Source organism: Canis lupus, chromosome 33 (genome assembly GCF_048164855.1).
Source record: "Canis lupus baileyi chromosome 33, mCanLup2.hap1, whole genome shotgun sequence".
Lineage (NCBI taxonomy): Eukaryota > Metazoa > Chordata > Mammalia > Carnivora > Canidae > Canis > Canis lupus.
In genome coordinates, this window is record NC_132870.1 from 27,173,434 (window position 1) to 27,194,619 (window position 21,186).

General features: G+C 34.6%; 1 protein-coding gene across 3 annotated transcripts in view; it reads left to right on the forward strand.

Moving 5' to 3' along the window:
• AIMP1 (aminoacyl tRNA synthetase complex interacting multifunctional protein 1) overlaps positions 1 to 19,741 on the forward strand; it is a 39,115-nt gene extending 19,374 nt beyond the window's left edge. For all 3 annotated transcript variants that reach the window (XM_072810114.1, XM_072810112.1, XM_072810113.1), the window contains exons 4-7: positions 36 to 203; positions 3,846 to 4,057; positions 10,179 to 10,347; positions 18,856 to 19,741. In XM_072810114.1, the coding sequence (XP_072666215.1) occupies positions 36 to 203; positions 3,846 to 4,057; positions 10,179 to 10,347; positions 18,856 to 19,022 (716 nt within the window). In that variant the 3' untranslated portion in view covers positions 19,023 to 19,741. The remainder of the gene's footprint in view (positions 1 to 35; positions 204 to 3,845; positions 4,058 to 10,178; positions 10,348 to 18,855) is intronic.
• Positions 19,742 to 21,186: the final 1,445 nt, after the last annotated feature.

Below are 21,186 nucleotides of genomic sequence, written 5' to 3' on the forward strand. Positions count from 1 at the left end.
ATAATGACTCTATCTTAATTTATTTTCTGTATCAGTGAAACAAATACCATTTCCATCTGGTACTCTGCTGCAAGCTAATTCCATGGTTTCTGAAAATGTGATACAGTCTAGACCAATAACAACTATATCTTCTGGTGCCAAAGAACAGATAGGAGGAGGAGAAGCAGAAGAAAAGAAGATGAAAGAGAAAATTGAAGTGAAAGGTATTTTTAACCTTTAAGGTTATTTGGCTCTTGACTGATTTATCAGATGTCATCACTTTTGATAATAATAGTGGTGTCAAAAAGAAAGTTGAAACCTTTATTAACTAGAATAAAGTTAGGAATAGTATGATACTACAGCATGGAAACTGGGCTCTAAAGGATGTGTGAAGACTGACCAAGTCGATAGGGTAAGAATGTTGTATTTTAGGTAGAGTATATTTTAAGATAACTAAAAACATAGAAAGTAGAGATTAAGCATAGAGGCCCATAGTTTGGTATGACTAAATTTTAGTGTGTATTTCAGTTTCAGAGAAGTCACAGGTAGGAAGTTACCTTGGGACTAGTTGTGACGAAAGGAAAAGGGATAGTCTAGTCAAAGGAGAATGTCTGAACTAACTAAGGTATAGGGGTGTAAACATTTTAGGAACCCATAAAAACTGGAATGGAAAGTATATCACCATCCACTTAGATTGCCAGACTAGAAATGTTACAGTTAACCTATTGCCCTCTCTCAATTTCCATACCTAATTGGCCACCAAAACATATAATTCCTATCACCAAAACATATCTAGAACCCAGTTCCATGGCTCCATTTTGTTAGGTGCTACCTTTCTTCAACTTCTCCTGATCTGCCATTTGAATTAATGTTAAAGCCTCATCTTTTCTAATTAATTCTTACCTTGCTGCTAAAGCTATTCTAATCATAAATCTGACTCCTTCTTTATATCTCTTCTCCTTTACTCCTTTGGAGATTTCATTTTTCCAAGAATGTCTAAAGAATAAATGCTTTTATAATTCATTATATGCACCTCTCATAACACACCCACTTAAGAGTTTTTGGAAAATATAAAATGGCTGAGGAATTTGTGAGTTAACCTAAGCCAGTTTAGCATCTGACACTTGTCAGTTCCTTTTACTAAATATCAGTAACCTTTCTTAGTAGTAGGTAGGGGCTATATACCTTCTACATAACTTCACCACTAGGTGGTATGGTTACAATGAAAGCAAATCCAGCTAATTCTTTCACTTTATAAACTTTATTAAGAAGTACATAAAGACTCGTAACTCTGGGAAACAAACTAGGGGTGGTGGAAGGGGAGGAGGGCGGGGGGTGGGGGTGAATGGGTGACGGGCACTGAGGGGGGCACTTGACAGGATGAGCACTGGACATTATTCTGTATGTTGGTAAATTGAACACCAATAAAAAATAAATTTATTAAAAAAAAAAAAGAAGAAGAAGAAGTAGTCACAATTGGGCCACCCGGGTGACTCAGCAGTTGAGTGTCTGCCTTTGACCCAGGGCATGGTCCTGGGGACCCGGGATCAAGTCCCACATTGGGCTCCCTGCATGGAGCCTGCTTCTCCCTCTGCTTGTGTCTCTACGCGCCTCTCTCTCTCTCTCTCTCTCTTTCTCTGTCTCTCATGAATAAATAAAATCTTAAAAAAAAAAAAAAAAGGTCACAAAACAATCAGACAGCCTGTTCTAAGTATGATGAAGTTCATAACCCAAAGGAAGATATATTGCGTTTGTGACTACAGGATTAATCTTCTATTTAAATGAGACAATGGAGTCTTCTTTGTGGGAGGAGACACCACATAAGACCAAATAGAGCTCTATGTCTAGAATGCCTCTGTCCAATGGTACTTTTCTGTAATGATAGAAATGCTGTATAACTGCATTATCCAACAAAGTAGCCAGTAGTCATGTATGGCTACTGAACATTTTAAATGTATCTAGTATGGCTAAGGAACTGAATGTTTATTATTTTAAATTTAAATGTAAACTAGCTGTATGGGGTTGGCATCTATCCACATATTGAACAGTGCTGGAATAGAAGGCTGTTCCATTGGTGTTTGACTGCTAGAATTGCCAGATTCCAAAATTCTGTTCATGCAGAGGCTGTGGATATGATACAGTCTTTCTAGTGAGCATCACTCATTTTTTAATTAAACATTCCTAAAATTTTTTATGATGACTAAGTTCTTGGTAAAGATTTTGATACAGTTACCTCTGGAATGTGGGTTCCTGATAAAGGTATTTCAAATGCCTAGGAAGTAGATTAAAATTAAAAATATGGGATCCCTGGGTGGCGCAGCGGTTTGGCGCCTGCCTTTGGCCCAGGGCGCGATCCTGGAGACCCAGGATCGAATCCCATGTCAGGCTCCCGGTGCATGGAGCCTGCTTCTCCCTCTGCCTATGTCTCTGCCTCTCTCTCTCTCTCTCTCCATATGACTATCATAAATAAAATAAAATAAAATAAAAGTTTAAAATTAAAAATATATATAGATACATTGTTATACTGCATTATGTTAAATATATAATCACCCAAAGGTAACTTTTACTAAGATTTTGGTTTATTTTCTTCTAGTAATTTTGTATATTTATTTCTATATCATTTGGGTTTTTTTCCATTAAAAAAATCTTTGCTAATATTTTACACGGAAAATGGAATTTTAAAAAATTCATTAGATTAAAAATCGCCTGTTATTTTGAGCTAGCTCTACCTCTTCTTTTGTAAACTGTCTTTGTATAAATTGCGAATGTCCTTACATAAAATGATTCTTTCCCACTTCAGGCACTGTCTCTTATTTCTATATTTCTATGTGTATGTAATGTTTGTCACGTACTCATTACATATACCTGCCTTAAAAGAGATTTTCAGTGCATTCATAGTATGGGCCGCTCATCTTACTATTTCCAGTGCCTTAGATTTCAGTAAATACTTGTTCAAGATTAAACAAAGTTGAGAAGCGGGCATCTAAGTCACAACTACATGCTTATCTCTACCCAGTAGATTGCAAGTAAATAAGTTTTTATTTTGTTTTACATTTTTTCCTGCCAGAGAAGCTAGATGTAAACTTCAGGAATATGAACTCTTTACAGGTTGCATTTGACTCAGTGGCCAAAGTAGTCAAATGCTAATAAGAGTTAGGTTATTGACACATATAAATAAGCGGAGGATTTTTAAAACATAATCAGAATAAAATGTTCTCTTCTGCTCAAATAGTTGCTCTGAATAATAATGTGCTAATAAGTCTTCTGAAAAATATAAGAAGTGGAGAAATTCATTGTATACTTGTTGGTGTGTTTAACTAAAGAGAGAAACATTTTATCAGTGAAATTATATTGTACTTCATTCTCTTAGCTGGTGCTAATTATGGAGTTTTTTCTAAATAAAGGATTTTTCACTTTCTGAAGAGTCACAGTAAAAATTTTTATGGATTTACTCCAGCTCTGTTACAGGGAAAGGCAAACTTGCTCAATAAAGGTCTATTTAGTAAATATCTTAACCTTTGCAGACCATAAAGTCATTGTCACAACTACTCTGCCACAGTGCAAAAGCATCCATAGACAATATGTAAATGAATGAATATAGTTTACCCATCTCTACTTTATGTCTTTAACTAGAGATTCAGGCAGTTCTTGAAGAGAGAAATAGCCAAAATAGGATTCAAGATGTTGTGACTTGAATAATTCTTTACTTTGTTATTATTTAATTGAAAGTAGGAGATAAACACTTTCTTTTTTAAACTCATCAGTATTGATGTTAGGGAGTTTTTCATAGTTTATTTTTGTTTTACTTCTGATGTTTAACCATTCATAAATATTTTTAAAAAAATAAAAAAATAAATATTTTTTAGGAGAGAAAAGGGAGAAAAAACAGCAATCAGTAGCAGGAAATGCTGACTCTAAGCCAGTGGATGTATCTCGTCTGGATCTTCGAGTTGGTTGTATCATCACTGCCAGAAAACACCCTGATGCTGATTCTTTATATGTAGAAGAAGTGGATGTTGGAGAAACAGCTCCAAGAACAGTTGTCAGTGGCCTGGTGAATCATGTTCCCCTTGAACAGGTAATCTGTACAGTAAAACTTACTTTTCCATATGTGTCACTTTTTCCTACTGTTTTTCCATATAATTTTGTTAGGTGACCATACAACATGAGCCAATATTGATTAGTTCATGTGATTAATTTTAATGCAATAAATTTCACCAAAAAAGTACATAAAACTACTAAAAACTTGCAAAAGAGTTGCAAGTTAGGATCAAGTTCATGAGGATAGAAAAACAAAAGATGCATTATTTTTTCTCGTTTTTTTTTTTGTTTTGTTTTGTTTTTTTTTGTTTTTTTGGTTTTTTTTTTTTTTTTTTTTTTTTTTTTAAGATTTGATGTATTCATGAGAGACACAGAGGGAGAGAGGCCAAGACATAGGCAGAGGAAGAAGCAGGCTCCCTCTGGGGAGCCCAGTGTGGGACTCTATTCCAGAACTCCAGGATCATACCCTGAGCTGAAGGCAGATGCTCAACCACTGAGCCACCCAGGCGTCCCTTTTCTCAGTTTTTAAAATGTTTTTAGGTTTTTGTATGTAATACAATGTAAATATTTTTAGCATTGTTCTGTCATGGAATTTTGTTACTCCTCAATTTTTTTTAAATCACTGTTATACAAACCCAGAATGCATCAACCTAATAAGTAAGAGTAAAAAGTCATGTTTTGTTTTGTTTCTTTTAATAACTCAAATATTTTTATACTTGAAGTAAAAAGATGGGCTCATAGAGCTTGAACTTGTAATTTTTAGTGTTTTTTTAATAAAAACTGAATGTTTTGTATTTTGTTGTTAGGTATTTAAAATATGTGTATGTGTATATAGACACACATGTATGTATTTCCAGTGACAGTGGAAAAAATTAGGCAGTAATGGTTTTAATTTGGTTTTTCAAGATGTCTTCTACAGTAATTTGAGTTACCTCTTTCCTCTACCTTGTGGTGCTTCTGAGATACTGCAAAGGCTGTAGACTTTTTTTTTTTGTTTAATTTTTTTATTCATGATAGACACAGAGAGAGAGAGAGGCAGAGACACAGGCAGAGGGAAGAAGCAGGCTCCATGCCGGAAGCCCGACGTAGGACTCCATCCCAGGACTCTAGAATCACACCCTGGGCCAAAGGCAGGCGCCAAACTGCTGAGCCACCCAGGGATCCCCGCAAAGGCTGTAGACTTTCATGTTAAAATAGTTCTCCTTTGTTCATTGCCAACTCCATTGCTTATTGGCTTTGTGAATGTGGATAAATCCCCACATTCATTCATTCATACTTTCAGATGCAAGTCTTTATTGGATACCTGCAATGTACAGGCACTATTCCAGACAAGGGATATAGCAGTGAGTTAAGATGATAGATAGATGATAGATGATAGATAGATAGATAGATAGATAGATAGATAGAGAGATAGACAGATTTGTTTAGGAAAAAAAAAACAAAAGAGCTGTGTTTGTGAAGCTCACAACCCTATGGAGAGTCAGAAAATCATGATATATAATATATTAAGTATACTATAAGTATAAAAAGTAAGTATAAAAAGAAAAAGTAGGAAAAGAATCTAGGAGTTGTTGGAGTTAGGATGATGTCATTTTCTATAAAATGGTTAGGGAAGGCATCATAAAGAAAGTGACATTTAAGGAAAGGTCTAAGAAAATGAAGAGAAGCAGTATCACTACAGCAAAGTAAAGAAGGGGAAATGTCATGCAATATGAAATCAGAAATAAGGATGTTTAATGATACAGGATCTTATAGATCATTGTAAAGACTGGCTTTATTCTGAGTGAAAGCCATTGGAAAACTGTTGAGCTAAAGGAGAAATGTGGTCTGCCTCATATATTAATAGGATCATCTGGCTGCTCTGTAGAGGGGAATAAATGGAAGTGAGATTAGCAAAGAAGTTTCTCTTGTCCTTAAAAAAAGGTAGACGTGGTTCATGTGTGTGCTTTTTTTTTCTTCTGTTTAAAATTCGTCTTATGTAGAACCAGGACTTTTTCATGACTGCTTATGAAATTAGTTTCCTAAGAAGCCCTGGAGAAAAGTATCAGTTGATCTTGAACCAGCTCAAATTGGAAAAACTCCTCCTCCCTTCGCTTCATCTTTTTTGTTTCCATAACTTGCAGACTGTTTCTTCTCTTCCAACAGCTGTCATTCATAGCCTTAAGCAAAGCTATTTATATACACATCTGTATCTAACCTATCAAGGCAGTAGTATTAAACATTCTATAAAGCAGGAGCACTTTGCCCCCACAAATTGCATACTACGCTATGTAGACTTGTGTATTTTTCTAAGGTAAAGGTCCATGAGTATCATCTGGTGCTTTAATAATTGCATCTAGCTCACCCCATTGTTTTTTTCTTATACATAGTGACTGTATTTTTTTTTTTTCTAATGTGGTATTTTAAGTTATTTGTGTGAAGATCTTTTCCATGAAGACCTCTGAAAAGGAGGCCTTTTGAATTTGAGTCTTAGGTCTACTGCTGTTATTTTAAATCATAGGATTTGGGGTACATTTGCCATAACATTTGTTTATAAAAACCATCTTTTATTTAGAATATGCCTTTTCCTTTTCCCTGCAGTGATAGTTCTCTTGTATGCTATTTTCTTTTAAGCCTATTGAAAGAATATAAACAACTATTTTCCTTATTTTTGCTAATTGGGGAAAAAATTAAGACATTTAACTTTCGAAGATTAAAGAAATTTCTATTCATTTCTAAAGCAAATTGTAGAAATAGCCCTACATGTTAATTGCAGTGTACATAATGCTTGAAGAGTTAAATGATCAGTAGTATATTTTTTAATATTTGTTATTGAAATATAGTTGGCTTGCCATATTATATTAATTTCAGGTTTGTGATTAACATTTCTGTGCATTATCAGTGCTCTCCACAATAAGTGTAGTCACCATGCAAAGTTAACTAAAATATTATTGACTATATTCCCTATGGTGTACTTTTCATCTCTGTGATTTATTTTATAACTGAAAGTTTGCACCTTTAATCTCTTTCACCTATTTTACCCATCTTCTTATCCATTTCCCTTCTGACAAGTTTGTTCTCTGTATTTAAGAGTCTTATTTATTTCTTTGTGTTTTAGGTCCTATGTATAAGTGAAATCATATAGTATTGTCTTTCTCTGTTTTATTTCACTTAGCATAATACCCTCTAGGTCCATCCATATTGTCTCAAATGGTAAGATTTCTTCCTTTTTTTGTGGCTGAGTAATATTCCATTATATCTGTGTTCCACATTTATGTACATTACACACACACACACACACACGTGCACACACACACACCTTTATCCATTCTTCTTTCTTTCTTTTTTTTTTTTTTTTTTTTAAAGACTGTATTCATTTATTCATGAGAGACACAGGGAGAAAGGCAGAGACACAGGCAAAGGAAGAAGCAGGCTCCATGCAGGGAGCCTGACGTGGGACTTGATCCTGGGTCTCCAGGATCACACCCTGGGCTGAAGGCGGCGCTAAACCACTGACTCGCCCGGGCTACCCTTTATCCATTCTTCTATCTGTGGACACTGGGATTGCTTCCATATCTTGGCTATTATAGATAATCCTGCAGCAAATACAAAGCTGTATATATCTTTTTGAATTAGGGTTTTCATTTTCTTTGGGTAAATAGCCAGTGGTGGAATTACTGTATCATATGGTATTTCTATTTTCGATTTTTTGAGGAACCTCCATTCTGGTTTCCACAGTGATTGCATCGGTTTACATTTCTACCAACACTGCATAAGAGTTCTTTTTTCTCCACATGCTTGCCAAAACTTAATTTCTTGGCTTTTTGATACTAGCAGTTCTGCTTCGTGTGAGGTGATGTCTTATTATGGTTTTGATTTGCATTTCCCTCATAAATAGTTATGTTGTGTGTCGAATTGTAGAAGTTCTTTATATATTTTGGATATTAATCCCTTATGGGATATATCATTTGCAAATGTCTTCTCCCATTCCATTCAATAGGTTGCCCTTTTGTTTTGATGATGGTTTCCTTTGTTGTGCAAAAATTTTTTATTTTGGTATAGTCCCAACAGTTTAATTTTGCTTTTGTTTCCCTTGCCCCAGGAGACATTATCTTGAAAAATGTTTCTATGGCCTGTGTCAAAGAAACTACTGCCTATGTTTTCTTCTAGTTTTATGTTTCAGGTCTTATAATTAGGTCTTTAATCCATTTAAGTTTATTTTTGTGTGTGGTGTAAGAAAGTGGTCCAGTTTCATTCTTTTACGTGTAGTTGTCCAGTTTTCCCAGCACCAAATAATGAAACCACTCTTTTTTCTAACCATTATGTATTCTTGCCTCCTTTGTTGTAGATTTTCTGGGCTCTTCATTCTGTGCAATTGATCTATGTGTCTGTTTTTGTGCCAGTACCATACTGTTTTGATTACTACAGCTTTGTAGTATATCTTGAAATCTGGGATTATGATATCTGCAGTTTTGTTCTTTTTCAAGATTGCCTTGGCTGTGGATATGCTCATGGCTAGAATGACTTTCTTTGCACTGGCAGGATTTACTTCCAGTGCTGTTGAAGGACTTGTGAGCTCACTGGTGTGCCAGCATTCATCTTAACTGTCTGCAGTTAGACTCTGCAATAGTTGCAGGTGTATAAAGGGCAAAGCTTGCTTCCTGTACAGCCTGTGAAGAGGCCTCATTGCAGGAATTGTGGTTGTGCTGGTGTATAGGGTTATCGCTCCTTCTTTCCAAGGCAGTAGTCACTTTGGAGTGATCTAAACCCTGCCTGCCTGCTATGTTTGACATGATAGGATCTACTTTGGAAGGGTGCTTCCTGATGCAAGTAGATTGGATAGTACTTGTCTGTGGTGGGGGATGCTGGGGTAGGAGGCATATGATGCTGGTAAGTTAGATGGAGCTAAGTAGCTTCTGCAAGCTTCAGGCCATCTAAGTGGGAGAGGGCAAGAAAAATGATGCTCTCTAGCACTTCTTTCTTTCCCAGAGATATTTCCTGTAGATTTCTGTCCCTCTAGCTCATCCTAGGATTAGTTAGTATATCTCCTATACATATACCTCAGGCACTTATCAAACTGCTACTTTTGTACTGTGTCTGGTGATGACTCTTTTAGTGTGGGAACTTAATTTCTTGTCACCCCCTGGTTTTCCCAGATAAGCCTTGCTAATTTTTAAAGCTCCTGGAGCTAAGTCCTACTGATTTTTGGAGCCAGATATCATGAAGACTCATTCTCCCAGTTTGAATTGGTCTGTGTTTGTGATACTTCTCCTGTTTGTGGTTATTTGCCAGGATTCCTGACTGTGTTTCCACCGTCCTATCCTTTTCGATGTTCTCTTCTTGCTAGGTGTAGATGATGTGTTCTGTCAATCTTCAGGTCAGTTTCGGACTTGCAGTAGATGTAGTTGTTTCATTGGTGTGTCCATGGGAGTAGATTCCTCTAACTCTGTACCTTCCCAAGAATGATAGACTCCCAAGAGTAATTTTTAAACTAAGAAATGAATCTTGCATAGTATTGGAAATGACTAAATATGTAGGGAGAAAAAGAATTGTTCACTTATTTTAGTGCTAACGCTAAGCTAAATACTTTACATACATAAAGAGCCTAGAGATGGCTCTTTAAATTTGATATTTTTTCTCATTTTGTGAGGAAAAACAATTCATTTTTTTTAACATTTTTTTTTATTTTTAGTTATTTATTATAGTCACACAGAGAGAGAGAGAGAGAGGCAGAGAGATAGGCAGAGGGAGAAGCAGGCTCCATGCACCGGGAGCCCGACGTGGGATTTGATCCGGGGTCTCCAGGATCACGCCCTGGGCCAAAGGCAGGCGCTAAACCGCTGCGCCACCCAGGGATCCCAGGAAAAACAATTCAACTTTAATTTCATTGCTAATATACATGGTAGCTAAATTCAAAACCAATCTGTTTCAGCCTAAAAATTACTGAAAAGTCTTGCTCTGCTCCTTCAACTATAATGCACAGGTAGTTCATGGAATTTTTTTTTCATGTTTATGTACAACTTCATAACAATAAAAGAATTTGGACACAGAGACAAAAATACATCTACAAGAGTAGAACATTTTATATTTATTCGAACATTAGATGTACCTTACTGTATTCTAGGTATAATAATTTAAATCTCTGTGCATCTTTAATCACCAGTTTGTGTTTCACACAGATGCAAAATCGGATGGTGATTTTACTTTGTAATCTGAAACCTGCAAAGATGAGGGGAGTGATATCTCAAGCAATGGTGATGTGTGCTAGTTCACCTGAGAAGGTTGAAATCTTGGCGCCTCCTACAGGGTCTGTACCTGGAGACAAAATTGTTTTCGATGCTTTTCCTGGTAAGTTTTTATTAATCATTACTTAAAACATTTTGGGAACCATTGTTTCTCTTGTTACGTTTAGTTTAAAATCAATCTTGTGTATGACTCCAAGGCTTTACCTTAAGTGACCATTATTGAGAATTTATTATTGAGTTTGTTGAGATTGGTTCAATATTGCACATTAAGCACAACCATCTAACCAGCACCCTCCCTATGGATGCACACATTGCATAAAACACTAGGGAGAGTTTGCTGATAATTCTTACATAGCGGAAGAGTGTGATATGGATAGAGAACCAATTAATGTGCTACAGAGTCCTTGAAGCTGTAAATTATCTCAGAATGCAGCATAGAAAGACAAAAAAAGAAAGTTCATACTTGGGGAAGAAATGTGTAATTCTCAAAATCCATCAGATAATCTACTTGCATAGGCTTTTACTTGACTTTAGGATATAAAGAAAAACTGAGTTAAAACTTGTATTTCTTGTAATAATCTCAAAGGAAGTTGCTTTTCATTTTGCTTGTTTTTTCCTATAAAATTCTCCTGAGACAGATGAAGCTTCATAATATGTGAAAAAGTTTCTTCAAATAAATCTTTGAAGTAAAAGAGAAAGGATATTTATAAGAGAATAAATATCGGAAATAGTTAGAAATTAAAAGATTGCCTTTAGCTACAGGATGTTCATGTGACTAGAGTAATGGGAAAAGTAGAGATAAATTAGGGTAACAAGTAGAATCAGATCTAAAAGTTAGAATTGATTTGGAGATATATTTGTAGAAATAGCTGAATTTAAATAGCATAGCAAGGCTGATGTGATTAGATGGGCCTGCTTTTTTTAAATCCTGTGTTAACTGTGATTTTTGAAAAAATACCAGGATATGAAGGATTTTAACATTGAACTAAGATAAAAAATATAGATGAAAGCATGGGTTAATTTCCTTGAATTCAACTCCCCCTTCCTAATCAAAAGTAGACTAATCTAAAAAACACAGATTGTTTAGCAAGTATCTGTGACTTTGAATGCATGTATATGTCTTGAACTTTGGCAAATTGGAAACCATAATGGTCTGTGCTCTAAGAATCTTTCATGTTAATCTAGGTGTTAGAAAAATCCCATTTAGAATCATTTCTTAAAGCAGCATGATGGCTTTTGGTTCTTGGAGCCTTACGATCACCATTCTGCTGCCATAGTATCAAAACATTTCCCCAAATCTCAAACTTGGGGTTCATCATCATTTATATACCTGACAAACCTGAAATTCTATTGAGAAGTCTTAATCACTAAATTGGAATAGAATGACAGTAAAAGTAAACTTTCTTTTAAGATTCAGCATGCATTTTTTTTAAAAAAATGCATGTTCATTAATATTTGCCTTTCTATTTAAACACTTAAGATTTAGTATGTTTTAAATTTTATTTTCTGATGTAAATTGTAGAGTTATATGTTTAGAACTAGAAGAAATAATCTACTTTAACCCACTATTTTACAGATTTGGTTTGAGGCCCAACAAAATTTAGCTACTTGCTTAAGGTTATATAGAGTTAGTGAAGAGATGAAACAATAAATGTGCCTGAATTTCTAATACTGTAGCATTTTTGTTTGTTGATGATTGCTTGCTGTGAATTAATATGGACTATTTCATTAATGAAGGCTTATAATTCTTTTATTGCTATGATGGCTTTCATTCCCTTATCTCAAAGAATTACCTGGTATTATTTTAGAACTTGAATCAGGTTTATCTGGATGCTCCTGTTGAGTAAAGGAAAGTCAGTGACTCAGCATTAAAGATGCTAATAGTCCAGTATGAATTTCCTGTCTTTACTTACTCTTTAATCTATCTGTTTGGCTATTTATGTGTCTATATTTACATTGTTCCCAAGTCTGGTATTTCCTGCAAATTCGTAGTTTCCCCTTGTCCTCAGCACATGAATATGTGGAGAAGGTACAAAAAATAGTTGTAAAGTGAAAAAAGCAAAAACCTAACTTTTAAAATGGCCTATGAGGTTATTTTCTTATCACTTATAATAGCTTAACCAAACTGAACAGGATCAAATAATTGGTAAATTTTAGGACATGAGGTCTGTTAATGCTCACCTTGCTTATGCTTCAACATCAGTTGCTTCTGTAGCAGTAAATCTGAAAGGAAATAACAGTTACTACTACACAACAGGCCATTAGTTTTGCTGGTTTTTTTTTTTTTTCCTTTTTCCAGTGAGAGCCATGATTTATCAGTGCTTTATTTTTCAGCATCTGTTTTACATTTTAAAGCTTAAGGTGTCTGCTGCTACATTTTGATGTTCACTTGATGTGCTCAGTGTCTGGAGACTTACATTTCATGTTGTATAAAGTGTGGTATAGAAATTGCAGTTGGGGCTCAAACATTTGAAGCACGATTTGGCCTTGCAAAGGCTTTTTACCCTAACAACTATTTATTCAAGCTACAAATCCAAAAAGTACATAGAGTTTAGAGGATGCCAAATAATAGAACAATGGCTAGAAACCCTCCCCACCCAGTACTTTTTAAAATTTTCAATGTGTGAAGCTATGTATTTTAGTATTTAAATGTGGTAACTAGTCCCAAAAGCACCAAGCAAAAATAACTTGAAAATAATATTATAGCTAGAAGACAATGGCAATAACAGCCCCTTTTTGACAATGCACTGTTTTTGTCTAATAATAGAGAATTTGTATTCAGACTTCTGAATAAGCATGAACAAGATCATGCTTATTTCTATTAATATTGAGCCTTATTAATAAGTATAAATTAATGGCTAATCACAAAGCATGTATGATATATGCAGGAGTGTTGATTTTTTTTTTAAGATTTTATTTATTTATTCATGAGAGACACACAGAGAGAGAGAGAGAGAGAGAGAGAGAGGCAGAGACTCAGGCAGAGGGAGAAGCAGGCTCCCCACAAGGAGCCTGATGGTGGGACTCGATCCCAGATCACCGGATCACACCCTGAGCCGAAGGCAGATGCTCAACCGCTGAGCCACCCAGGTGTCCAAAGAGTGTTGAATTTTTTGATCCATTTATTATTTTAAAAAATAAATGTCTTAATTTCATTTTTCAAACTTGTCTATATTAGATTCTTCCCTCCAAAACTCATTTTATCAGTTTCCTCTGCTCAGTTTTCCCAGAACTGTTCTTATCAAGATCAAACATTACTCTCTCTGGCTAAATATCCATGTCTAGTTCTTAGACTCTTTCTTAATTAACTTGGTTTCTGGCACTACATTATCCTGGTGGTGATCGTTGGCTGCCCTTTTTATCTGCCTTTGCTGATTCTTCCTTACCTCCCTGACCTTTTAACATTGGAGTATCCCAGGCCTTGGCTTTTGACCCCTTCTCTTTTTCCACAGTTGGCATCTTCTATTTTCCTTTCCATGTTCGTTTTCTTGACTGTTTTATCCTGTTAGTTATTCAGCTCCCTACTAGATATTTTTACTAACCTGTCCCAAGGGAGAATACTTATCCCCATCTTTCCCCTAGAATTCCCTTTTTCCATAGTATTTCCTATCTTAACTGACAGGAATTCCATTCTCTCAACTTCTTTGTATTTTCTCACATATCTTCTCCTTCAAAAAGTCCTAGTAATTGCACCTTCTGGGCATATCTAGAATCATTCGTATCTACACCACTATCACTTTGGTCCTGGTGCCAACATCTCTTATTGGGAAGTCAAAACCTTCTAACTGATTTCCCTTGCCCTTCTATCTATTTTCAGTGATAGCAGGGAGATTGATGTAAGTCAGATTGTGTTACTTCTCTACTCAGAACTATTAGAAAGCTTTTCATTTGATCCCAGAGTACAAGCCCAGATTCTTACAATAGCTTCCCATTATCTCTGTTAACCTTATGTATTCCACAGATCTTTATTGATCATTCCAGTTGAGCCACTGGCTCTTTCCCCAGTTAGCTACATGGCTTGGTCCCTTATCCTATTGAAATCTTTTAAAATGTTATCTATTTTTTCTTTCTTCAAAACACTTACCGTCATATAACGTACTATATACATTATTTATTGTTTGCCCACACAGAAATGTAAGCACCATGAAATCAAGACTTCTGGTTTTTTTTTTTTTTTTTTTTTTTATTGTGGTGGTTATTCACTGCTATATTCCTAGCATCTAGAAAAATGCCTGGCATAGAGTGGGAGCTCAGTAAATTGGTGTATGAGTAAATAGAAAAGAACATACTAGTAAAACATGGGGGGAAAAAGAAAGAAAACAGTATTTGGAGAACAGGTCTGAGTGTCTGCCTTCATTATTGTCAAGATTATTCCTCTCAAACCACCAAACCACTTTTCTCTATTGATTAACTTTTAAAATTAATTGACTTCTTTTTCTTTTAGATTTTATTATTTGAGAGAAAAGGAGAGAGGGCACAAGTGGGGGAAGGGGCAAAGGAAGAGGGAAAGTTAGAGTCATCGTCCACCCCCCACCCCTCTGAGTAGGGAGCCTGACACAGGGCTCAGTCCCAAGACCCTGAGATCATGACCTGAGCCAAAGTTAGTCAGTTAAGCGACTGAGCCACTCATGCACCTCAAATTAATTGACTTATTTACAAAGTTATACTTTAGTTTTTGTGCCACAATTGTCCATAGTTACAGTTAATTGTATCTCAAAAACTCAATTAATCAAACATACTGTAATTCAGTTACTGTTAGGCTTTTTATGGACATGGCAGATACCAAAGAGAAGCTGATAATCAGTGAGCATTCTGTACAAAAGAATGGCCTAATTAAAACAAAGTTTCTGGTCCTTAATCCAGAATTGTTAATGCCTGGGACTTTGGAATTTGTATTTATTGCTTTTTGTAGGTTTTAAATTCTAAGAAGGTGGTCACAGCTTTTTACATCTGTAAAAACTCCTCTCTGAACTATTCCCTATTCCCTGTATGCTTTGTTTACAATGAGTTGGCCTAAAATAGTCTCTGAGGGATTAGTTCTCTTACATTATGTGTAACCGTTTCCAAATGGTGATTATTGGCATGTGTTTAGCAATTTCAGAGGCTCTGCAGTTTTTAACTTTAAGAACTTTTATTGTTGTTATCATTGAACTTCCTTGGATAGCCATGTCAAAAAGAAAACAAAAAGAAAAATAGGAAAATAAGATTAGAAGGGCATAATACACAGGAATAATACACAGGGCATAAGACACAGGAATAATGAAAGCCTTCTCTGGAAAATATAGTTCATTAAAAAACAATTGTTTAACATATTAGGTATGTTTTTCATGACAGATGATGTAAACATTCATTTCAAACTTGTTATATACCCTACTAAATAATATATTATTGAGAAACATTTTGAGTAAGCTAGAAAGTTAACACTGCATCCAAGACTGTTCAACTCTAACTTATAATCAGGTATCATAATGTGACAAGTTTTAATTATAATCTCAAAATTTATTTGTCTGAATCATGGTTCATTCATTAATTAGTCTTGTAGCTACATTCAGAGTATTAAGGTATTGAGTCTGGTGCGTTAAAAGCAACAGTCAAGCTTTAGAGGTTCTTTTTAGTAGTTTCTAGTTTATATTTAGTTCAAAAGTTTGTTACTGGAAAATTATTAGTTAAAGCTTTCAGATCTTGACTCCACAGTGCTGGGTGACCTGGGAACCTTTCTGAGGTTCATCTTTTTCATCTATAAGAAGTTTTTAATGGTATCTATTCTGTGTGAGTTTCATGAGGTTTAACTTTTGAAACACTTCGCTACCTGCCTGGTATTTTTAAGTTTTTAGCTGTTACCTTTGTGCATCAACTTCCTCATCTGTAAAATGCGGATAACTAATAGTGTTTATGGGAGCATTTTGTGGCTCCGTTGGTAAAGCATCTGCCTTTGGCTCAGGTCATAATACCAGGATCTTGGGATCAAGCCCTACATTGGGCTCTCTACTTAGCAGGGAGCCTGCTTCTCTCTCTCTTCCCCACTTGTGTTCTATCTCTGTCTCTCTCTCTCAAATGAATAAATAAAATCTTAAAAAAAAATAGTACTTATACAGTGTACTGAGAGGATTGAATGAGTAAGTATATGTAAAGCACTTAGCGTAGTGGCAGGCCCATGATAAGCACTATGTGTTATGTATTATAAATATTATTTTCTGTACCAGTTTAATATCTTCCTAGATCTGAGAGGCTTAATTTTGTGCTGCATCACCGTTTTTTTGTATTTGGGGCTTATGTCTGCATTTAGCAACAACCCATAAAATCTATGATCTTGATAATCTGAGATTCTCTGCTTCTTGAATTAATCCATTATCAGTTTGGTAACATCTTTTGGTGGTGGTGGTGGTGGTGGTGGTAGGAATTCAGAGTTAGTACTTAGGCCTCCCTGAATAGTATCTCTATCTCCAGCTCTCTAGGATTCTGGGATGCCCACTTCCTTCCCTACTTGGTCTGTGTACAAGCAAAGTAGGATTATGTTTGTAGACTAACAAATGGTTTAGAAACAAAAAATAAAAACTTGTAGATAATTTATATATTGATTTTTTTCTATTCTGTTTATTAATTAGTTCTCTGTTGTCCAAATGCCCTTAAAAGAATAAGAGACATCCTTATCTTTTATACTAGTCTTTCAGTTTTAGTTTCATTGCATGTTCTTCTAGAATAGATACATCATTCAATGAACTATTCTGTCATCTCTGAAAACCTGCATATCAAGGACAGTTTTATATCTTCTTGCCGGTTTCATGGCAGTTTCTGAAGCACTAATAAAGGACAAAACCACTGTGGCCAATTTACTCAGTTTTGTTGTTCCTGTCATATGAAGTAGAGAATAAAAACTAGTTTAGATAATAAGGTGTAATCAGAATATAGAATATAATTAGTTCCAGTAATGTTAAAAGTTTCTTTTTAAAGTAGTTCCAGAAGATTTGAACTTGGTAGTCACTTAGAAAAGATCTAGAAAGTTACATATCTGTCATTATTGAATTATACTTCAGAGAAACTTTTTATTACCTTTGGAAAAACCATTTTTATTTCACACTAATGCTGGAGAGATGTGTTACTTTTCATAGTTTCTTTTTTTTTTAATTTTTATTTATTTATGATAGTCACACAGAGAGAGAGAGAGGCAGAGACATAGGCAGAAGGAGAAGCAGGCTCCATGCACCAGGAGCCCGATGTGGGATTCGATCCCAGGTCTCCAGGATCACGCCCGGGGCCAAAGGCAGGCGCTAAACCACTGCGCCACCCAGGGATCCCCTTTTCATAGTTTCTTGAATTGATTGTTTATTTCAAATGTCATTGAACATCTCTAGCTACTAAAATGATGTTATATCAAACTTAACTTTCTACTTCTTTATCAGTCATTAAATAGAGGGATTGTCTGATATATTGGTAGCCCTTAAGTCTAGACCAGATGTATTATTCTCCAACATATTTGTCGTTTGTTGACTATAGACTTTCAGTGTGTGTTATGATAGAATGGGTTATGATCCACATGTAAAAATGTTTTTTTTTAAAGGATCGTTTATCAAGAGGCAAGATGCTATACTAGCAGAATAAGGGTTTTGCTGTCAAATTGTAATTCCATTTGTTGATCATGTAATTTTGAGCAACTTATCGTCTCTAAACACCAGTTTCCTTATATTTAAAATTAGAGTGTTATTAATGTACGTTGCATGCAATAGTATATATTTCTCATGTTTAGAAAATGCTTGTACTTGTCTCCTTACTACCTCTGTCTCTCCATCTCACCAAATGGAATGGGCAGTAGATGAAACCCAAAGTAGTTATTTTATTTAGCTAGATAGTATGAACAGTTAATCCATTCTACAGTATCAATAAGAAATCTTTAAGCACAATAGCAGCAATCTCATCATTTATATTGTACATTGAAACAAAGTAAAGCATAAGCTACTTCTGCCACATGTAAAAATATAACACATAAAATTACAATCTCAAAAAAAAATAAAATAAAATAAAAAAATAAATAAAAAAAATTACAATCTCATCTCTTCACAATTTTTCTGCAACAAAATGAGTATAGTATATTTTTGTTTTAATAATTTGGAGGATTCTTTTAGCTGTATTACTACATGCAAAAATATTTTTGTGTGTGTATATATTTAGTTTTACAAAGCAACTACACTTTTAATGTTTAAAACTAAGCATCATCTCTCCAGTGAAACAAATAAAAATATTTTTAAATAGGAACAAAATTACAATAGAGAATATCAGTTCCAAATAAGATCCTACAGGTTCTGCTGATCCGTCAGCAGGGTTCAAGTCATCATTAGGAGAGACTTTTGTTTTAAAAGGGGGCCTAACCTTAAACTGTAAGGGTGTCCGTTAAACATCACAATTAAACATTCCAAAGGAGAAGCCATGTTAGGAAATGACAAAGTATTTTATTTTACCTGTCAAAAATATAAACTGACATCACAAAAATAAATGTTAAAAGTTAGTATTAAAATTCTGATCAGGTCTAAAGATCAAAAGATGTTGCCTACACAGTTCACTATGGATAATTTATTTAATATGTTAGCTATGCAACTTTTATTTTTTCCTCCAATAGGAGAGCCTGACAAGGAGCTGAATCCTAAGAAGAAGATTTGGGAGCAGATCCAACCTGATCTCTACACTAATGATGAGTGTGTGGCTACATACAAAGGAGCTCCCTTTGAGGTGAAAGGGAAGGGAGTGTGTAGGGCTCAAACTATGACCAACAGTGGAATAAAGTAAAATAAAGTAAAATGCTTCATTTATTGAAATACATTGGAGAAAACTTTAATAACAATAAAAAGAAATATATTTGTCACTTGTACCTAAAATATAATTGGCTTTTGTGTCTGTTATTTCTCTTGTAGACTTGACAGGGTATATGTTGTTTTTAATCAGTTAGTGAAACATTACATTCTTACCTACATTAAACGAGTTTGTGCTCATTTATAATGTAGGAAGGAAATCACTAATGTTTTGTGATGATTTATTTTTTAGCAGGGATGTTGGTTAGCTGATTGTTTTTCTTGATATGTTTAGATAACTTGAACTAGTTGAACATTTAGAATTCTCTTTGTAGGCACATGGTGCATGAAATTCTAAGCCCTTAGATTTTTAGTATATTGTGTATCTGTATTATAAATGTCTTCTCCTCTTTAGAAATGACAAGTTAGAATTTTTGTCAAGCTTATTAACTACTTGTATTGTTGAAAATGACCAGCTGTTGCTTTTAGAAAGCCAAACATCGTAAAAGTAGGAGACGTGAACATTATTGTTATTGCTTACTGGGATACTGAGAACTGTATACTGAAGGTGACTTTTTTTAAAGAATGAAATTTTCAACTGTGTACTGAACTTTTTCTTCTATTTGACAAAATAATTAGTAATAAATTTTGACTATAAAGAATAAATATATTGCAAAATGTTGCCAATACAGTTTCCAATAAATTGATGTAAAAGCACCAGACTACGTTTTTTTCTAGGTGATTATAAAGATTCTTTAGGTACCTAATTAAAGATTATTTGTAAGTTATTACCTTTAGAAGAGCATTTAAGATCAATATATTTTGATTTTTCAAGAAAATTGTTATCAAAATTAACATACATATATATTAAGGTGTCAAATGCCTGTTTTCACTCATCTTACAGATATTGTAGGAACCATGAAAATTAACATAGGAATTATGAGCTTTGAGGTTGACTAGCCTTGAGTCAACTGATAGTTTCGGCTACCAAAAAGAAATACATCTGTGGAGGTAGGAGTATAGATATTGTTTAAAAGAAATTTACACAATATTCTGTTTATTGCCTCCAGTAAGTAGGAGAGGCAAAACAAAGAAATTGAACAACCCTGCATGCCAAATTTTAAAAGGTGTAATTAAATTTCATTTATTTAAAAGTCCACAGAGTTCTGGTAGCCAGTTTTATCTTCTTTCTGAAAAAATAAATATTAACAGAACATCAATACCAACTGTTGACAACTAAATATAGTAAATGTCAAAAGTAATTTTGTACTCAGGATATATTATTCTTTTGGAAATAAGACTGTGACAAAGTTTCATGATTCTGTATTTTCCAATTTTTCCCAATTACATTAAATTTCTTTAATATAAGGAATGTTTTAACTACTTAGATAGTTGGAATATTTATTCCCAATTTTTTAAAGTTACATAAAGCATGAATCAAGTTATCAGTGCAACTTCATTATTAGTCATTGTTTTTACAGAAAAATAATTCTGGTTAATTTTTATTGCTGGGATAAGAGAGCTCTTATGGAATCAACAACAAAAAAATTGGCATTGTTCATGAACTGGACATAAACCTTTTGACTTTAACTGGTATTCAGCCCTTTAAGGATTTCAAACAGAAGATGATGTTAGGTCACAGCCTAAACAGTTGGTGCCTCTTGACTTCTATTTATGTTTTGGTAACTAAACCAAAAAAAAAAAAAAAAAAAAGTTGACCCTCCCTCAAGATGTTTTCTTTTCTTTTCTTTTTTTTTTTTTTAAAGACTTTATTTATTTATTCATGACAGAGAGAGAGAGAGAGAGAGAGGCAGAGACACAGGCAGAGGGAGAAGCAGGCTCCATGTAGGGAGCCGGACATGGGACTCGATCCCAGGTCTCCAGGATCATACCCTGGGCTGAAGGCGGCACCAAACCACTGGGCCATCAGGGCTGCCCCTAGAAATTCTATGTGTATTCTTTTGAGATGAGTCATCTTCAGGACATGTTGATTTTAATATAAAATTGACATTTTTCCCCTTTTTGCTTTTACCAAGAATACTAAGTACTGTATGGATATAAGAACATTATGTGCCCACCAAACAGATACTTCATTGTTGCTTTTTTAAAAATATGTAAATTCCTATTTAACCTATTTACAAAATATTCAGAGTAACTCATGG